This window comes from Nicotiana tabacum, unplaced genomic scaffold, assembly GCF_000715075.1.
Source record: "Nicotiana tabacum cultivar K326 unplaced genomic scaffold, ASM71507v2 Un00582, whole genome shotgun sequence".
Lineage (NCBI taxonomy): Eukaryota > Viridiplantae > Streptophyta > Magnoliopsida > Solanales > Solanaceae > Nicotiana > Nicotiana tabacum.
Window position 1 is genome coordinate 13412 of NW_027438819.1, and position 6552 is coordinate 19963.

At 33.9% G+C, this 6552-nt stretch overlaps 1 protein-coding gene and 1 long non-coding RNA gene across 2 annotated transcripts; both read right to left on the reverse strand.

The window, feature by feature from the left end:
- Positions 1–217: 217 nt before the first annotated feature.
- Positions 218–3140, reverse strand: LOC107829194 (plasmodesmata-located protein 8-like). Its single transcript, XM_016656656.2, has 3 exons — positions 2208–3140; positions 645–752; positions 218–448 (listed from the first exon to the last, which is right to left on the reverse strand). The coding sequence occupies exons 1-3, from the start codon at positions 2980–2982 to the stop codon at positions 444–446; spliced, it is 888 nt and encodes a 295-aa protein (XP_016512142.1). The 5' UTR covers positions 2983–3140; the 3' UTR covers positions 218–443.
- A 1318-nt stretch (positions 3141–4458) lies between these two features.
- LOC142179311 (uncharacterized) lies at positions 4459–4902 on the reverse strand. Its single transcript, XR_012707349.1, has 3 exons — positions 4819–4902; positions 4663–4728; positions 4459–4549 (listed from the first exon to the last, which is right to left on the reverse strand). It is a non-coding gene; the product is annotated as an uncharacterized LOC142179311 (long non-coding RNA).
- Positions 4903–6552: the final 1650 nt, after the last annotated feature.

Below are 6552 nucleotides of genomic sequence, written 5' to 3' on the forward strand. Positions count from 1 at the left end.
TGCAGTCATGTCAAAAACTGAATCATGAATTTTACTCAAACTTTAGAAAAATCTAACAATATGCTGTCTTGCGGATACGATAAAAAAAAAGCACTAAATCATTCCCACTAAAGTTGGTCTGATTGAAGTGTCATTGGCTGAGAAAGGATGACGATTCTTTATGCTAAAGTTGGTCTCACTACTTGATCTGTTTTATATCAAAAAGATAGAAATCAACTTTTTGGATATCAAAAGTTTGTATTTAACATAAAAATAACAAAAGTGGGTGGAACTCATGATGATAACTCCTAATAAACAAATAGAAGTTCATATTCTTATGCATAAAATTTCATAATTTCTTGACAGAAAAAGTGGAACTCATAATTGCTCTCTTAACAAATATTGAACCTATACAAGTCCACCTTCCACCTCCTTGAACCATGCATCAACTTCCTTCTCTTCTTTTACCCTACAAAGGATAAGAAAGTTACAAAATAAAAGCAACAGGCAGACGAAAATTGTGTATAATGAACTTATATCTGGTATGATGACGGATCCAATATTTAAACAATATGAATTTTAAGTTACGAGAGTAAGTAAGTTGTGAAATACACATTTAACTTAATTTATCTATGCATGAAGAATATATAGAAGGATTATATTACCAACAGCCTTGCGACAAAAGGAGAGAAGAACGATGAAAACAGCAACACCAGCTAATACTCCTACGATTATTGCAACTGTCTTTCCTACGTCGTCGTCGTTGGATGAATCTGATTACAAATGGATACACAGTAAAGCAACGGAAGCTCTTAGATTAAATACAAATATATTTTCATAAAGATTTACCATGTTTTGCACTCTAGTACTGTTCAGTTGATACCTTTAACTTAACTATGATGGTGTTCTATTCTGTTATGTTTTGCGAATGATGAAAACGCAACGACCAAAAAAAGTTCAGTTAAGCAATATGGACTTCAAACTGTAAACTTAGTAAAAATAAGAGAAAATTTATATTCTAGTCAGTTTATTAATTGACGAGTCAAACATCTTTTTATTAGATAACAATTTCTGAAGAATCTTTTTATATGTTTTAATCACTTAGTATATAATAGTGATTGGTAGTACTTTTAAATAGTTTAACATATTGATTTTATAATACTTAAATAAATTAATCGATTTCAGTAGAAAAATTATATGTTCTAGGAGCTACTCATTTTTAAAACTTTTGTTTTGTCGGAAGATTTTAAGTATAAGTACAAAAGACTCGATCGGCTTTATCTTTTTAAAGTTGATATAATTAAAAATTGTCCTCAAATATGGATTAATAGACTCTAGGTTTCATCTTGATACCCTTCCATATGTAGAAGATGGGCCTTCAAGTCGAACAAAGTGTTAAAAAATAATGAATATTTTGCTTAGTAATTATTAATTAAGTACAGAGCTCGCCGCTGAAACGTTAAATGTGTTTCTTTCTCAAAACATAGAAGATATGATGAAGTTTTAAGAACTGTGTTCTATACAGGGTTTTGACCTAATTTAGTGCTTGCACTAGCTAGTGCTACTTGAGGCCGCCCTTTTGAAAATGAGAAAGGGGCTTTATGTACGATCGGAACAAGTGGAAGGTGAAGCTTAAAAGAAAAGAGGAATAAGAATTTGAAAACAAAAAGAGACATCATAATGGCCAAATTCCCTAGAGATATCAAATAAAGTAAATTATTCCTTACAACTTTATGCTTTAGGAAAAGAATTCTTTTTTTTTTTTTTGCTATCCTGTCTTAAGAAAAGGAAGAATGCTTGAACTCAATTGATTCGGAAAATTTTGTAAACTCGAAATGAAAACAATTACAAAAAGAATGTAGTTAAAAAAAAATCGATTCAAGGAAATTCACATAAAATTACTAATATATTAAGGAGTTGTGACACTAATATCAACTTTATGCAAGAGGATAATTTCCTTATTCATATGGAAAGTTTTAGTAGTATATGAATGCGCCTAAAAGTTTTTGTATATAACTAACCATTATGAGTCTCACATTTTAAAACTACTATCATGAGTTTCAAGTTTAATTTCCATGCGGATAGCACATAGAATTGTTACGCTATCAATATATTTTAATCTGTTATACTAGGCGATTTACCTTGTTTTGATTAATTCCATTTTTTATGAATAACTAAATTACCTGTAAATTTTTTTTAGATAACATGATAGTGTAACATGTTCTTACCAGAGGAGTGATAGTAGCCAGAAGCCCAGTATCTAGCGTAACATTGACCCAAGAAAACATCAGCAGCAGCAGCTGATCCACACATACTTTTCAACTTCATAACAGCATCAGAAACACATGAATTACAATCTTCTACACTTAAATCACCCACACACTGAGCAAACCCTTCAATCGAACCCGAACTGCTAACCTTAAAGCCCGTCGCGCCTTCCAAATCAGCAAGAACATCATCTCTACGTCTAAGAAAATCACCATCTCCAGCTCCAAGTTGATTTTTACTACACTTGTTGTACCTTAAACTTGTGTCTGGTTTTCCAAGGAAATCTGTGTTTTCATATCTTAAATAACAACCATCTAATTGTAAACTAGCTCCAAAAGTGTAGGAACAAACTAAGTTTATTTGGCTTACTGCACTTGCCACACATGTTGCGCAGTCTTTTAATTGTAAATCACCCCTACATTGATATAAACCGTAAATAGAACCTTCTTGAGGGGCTGAACTGTCATTTCCAAGAGCATAGCTGTTGTAAAGAACTTGAGAAGAAGAGCTAACTATGGAGGAGAGTAGAGAGTTTAAGTTGGAAGCAAAAGGAGAGCTGGGTTGGTATTTATCTTGAGAACAACCAGCATAGATAAAAATGTGAGCATTAACTAGGTGATTATTAGGGTTTGTAACAAGAAATAGGAAAGTGTAGAAGAAGTAGAGGAAGAGAATTGAAAGAGAAGAAGAGAGTTTGAAAGGTAAGAAGTGTTGTGGAAGGTTTGTGATCAGCATTTCTGTTTTTTTGTTTTTTTTTCCTTTCTAGAATTTTATGAAATTTGTCTTCCTTATATTTTGTTTTTGATTTGGATGTATTGTTTAATTTGATTTTGGGACTTCGAGGAAAAACAAAGTGTGGTGGTAGCTTTTCATATTTTATTCTGTGTCCATTTGCTTTGGTATCTTTGGTCCTCTTTGTTGTTTGTAGGCCAATCCTAGCCAGTGGCAAGTTTTTAAGATATGCTATTTTAGTGTTCATGAACAAAGAATTTTAATTTGCCTCCTGTTGCAAATGGATTCTAGATAATTCTGCTTTATGTTGTTCCTTCATATAAATTCTACATATAGGAACTAGAGATGGGCGTTCAGTATTTCGGTTCGGTATGTAAGAATTTCGGTTCGGTATTTTGGTATTCGGTTTATCAATTGTGTATACCAAAATACCATACCAAAATATTTCGGTACGATTCGGTATTTACTATTTTGGTTCGGTACGGTTTCAGTTTAACAATCAATGAATATTGAATAATCAATGCTAAATTGCTAAATGCTAACGCCTAACCTAACCGTGCACAACTGCACATGCAGTCATGCACAATTGGAACTTGGAAGAGGAATCACAAATGCAGTGTTTTCAGTTTTCACAATCGAAATTCTAAAGTGTTTGCACTTTGCACAACTGCACAATGTGCACAAGTTTGAAAACACTGAAAAGCCTACACAGTGCACACTGAAAACACTGAAAACTTTGCACAAATTTGGAAGAGGAAGCAAACTGCACATGGCTCATGGCTGAAAGCCTGAAACAAGAATAACATGTTATTCTGCAGACAACAACTTCACAATCTGGCAACTGCAGATGCAAACTTTCACGCCAGATCTGGCAATCAACTTAATAGTTAACACTTAACACTCACAGTGCAATAAAAATACAGTCCAAACTTAAACACATGGCAGCTGAACACTTAAACTGTTAAACAGTTAAACTGCAGATGCTAACTTGCACAACTGCAGTCTGCAGATGCTAAACACATTAACCCAGTGCAATAAAAACACAGTCCAACAAATGCAGTGTTTGCACAATCGAAATTCTAAAGTGTTTGCACTTTGCACAATGTGCACAACTGCACAACTGCACAACTGCACATGGCTCATGGCTGAAAGCCTGAAACAAGAATAACATATTATTCTGCAGACAACAACTTCACAATCTGGCAACTGCAGATGCAAACTTGCATGTCAGATCTGGCAATCAACTTAATAGTTAACACTTAACACTGACAGTGCAATAAAAAGTTAAAAACACAGTCCAAACTTAAACACATGGCAGCTGAACACTTAAAACTGTTAAACAGTTAAACTGCAGATGCTAACTTGCACAACTGTAGTCTGCAGATGCTAAACTGCAGTCCAAACTGCAGTCTGCAGACAACAACTTCACAATCTGGCAACTGTAGATGCAAACTTGCACGCCAGATCTGGCAATCAAACTTGCGAACTTCTCCGTTATCTTCTTTCACCACAAAGTATTCCCAAATATCGGAGCGTTGAGCAGTAGCACGGGGCATGATTGCACTTGAACCTAAAAAAAAATATAAATCATATGTTAGAATATTATAGTTTGATGATAATAAAACAAAACTACAAACTATTAAGTATATCATTATCACCAAACAAATAGAGTATTAAACTTACCACTCAAGATGCAAGTTGCAACTATACATCAAACAATGCTAGTAGTGCTTCCATTATTTTCCATATCTAAAGATAATACGACCAAATATGTCATACAAATGAAAAAGCATGATATATTATTTTGAATTAAAATACACACAAAATATTAAAGCTTACCAAGCTCGAGTTCCTCAAGATACTTCAAGTCTTCTTCAACACTAATAGGATTCTTCTCTTCTCTAATCCAATCTTGAACACAAATAAGAGCTTGCACACATTTAGTAGTCAATGAACTCCTAAATGAATCAAGAATATGGCCACCAGTGCTAAACGCGCATTCCGACGCTACACTAGAAATTGGAATTGCCAACACATCACGAGCCAACTCCGAAAGAATAGGAAATCTAGGAGAAGTGGTTGGGTTTTTCTCATAAACTTTTTAAAGCCTTCATTTTCTACAAAGCTAAATGGTAGTTCATCAGTAACTATCATCTCAATTAAGGCCATCCTAACCACTTTTTGATCAAATTTCCAAATTGATCCTTCATCATTTTGGCAAGATTGAAAATTTATCTTTGTTTGACTATTATCTTCTGCAATTTTAAGTGGGTATTCTTTGCATCTAAGCAAATGATTCTTCAATCCTGTTGTTCCATTCTTAGATGAATTAGCAGCATAAGCTTGTTTACAATATCGACACCGTGCTTTCCCAACCCCATTAACCTCAAATTTATCAAAATGGTTCCAAACGTCAGACCTAAGTTGCATTGCTTTCCTTTTCTTGGAATCTTCACTATCAATGGTGTTGGTGTTACTATCTACCGTAATAGGTAAACTTTCAGTAGAACCAATATCACTTACTTTACTTGTATCTTCCATCTATACAAAATTAAACAAATATAAACATAAATTAACAATCAACAAATTAACTAATAACTACCTTGCTATCAATAACAATCAACAAATTAAGTACCTTGCTACCTTACAAAATTAAACAAATACAAGTATTATCTACCTTGCTACCAAAGTAACATGAGTTTTCTTATGTGTGCACATTATAAGTCTAGGATTAGCATTTTCAGTGGTATTTAGTTATCTTCAAGTATTATCATTTTCTGACTTTTTGAATATCAATAACAATTTCCTGTAACTTAGAATTTGTTGTAGAAACATTATTCTTGATAGTTTCTAAGGTCTTGATTACATCAATCATAATTGTGACAATAGAGCTGATGTAACACCATTGAGAACTCCAGCTCAGCTGAGAAGCTAAGAGAGTGACTAAATCTTTTCTTGAAATTTTAGAAGCCAACATACTAGAAGATACTGTATTTCATGATTTTCAAAGAGAGGAGTCTGCTATTGTTAGCTGCTCATATGAATATGATATGGTAAAGTTCAAAAAATCAGACCTAAACAAGGTAATACAACCAAAAGAAAGAGTATGAACGTGATACAGATGATATTTTCCTACTAAAGGGAAAAGCTCGGAACATCAGTTCATTCAATCAGCATTCAGCAATACAACCAAAAGAAAGCGAAACATACCTTTGAAATTGAAATTGAATCGAGCTCGGAAGACTGGAACAGGACAGCAGCGTCTTCGACACTTCGTTTGCCCGGAATCGAATCGAGCTGGAAATCGCCGCCTATAGCCCTAAAATAGTTTGATGCAGAAAATCAGAAATTAAATCTCAACAAAAACCTCAGAGAGTAGTCGAGTACTGGAATGAGATCATGAGAATGAGATGAGACTTACAAAACTTACAAAAGTAGTGAAGTTAACCGGTGAAGATGAGATGATATCCTAGACTGGTCGTAACTCAACTCGCAGACTGATATCCTAGAGTCGCAGTCGATTCTCGTCTTCTTCTTCTCGTTCTCGATGATATCTCCTAAGCACCGAAGGCT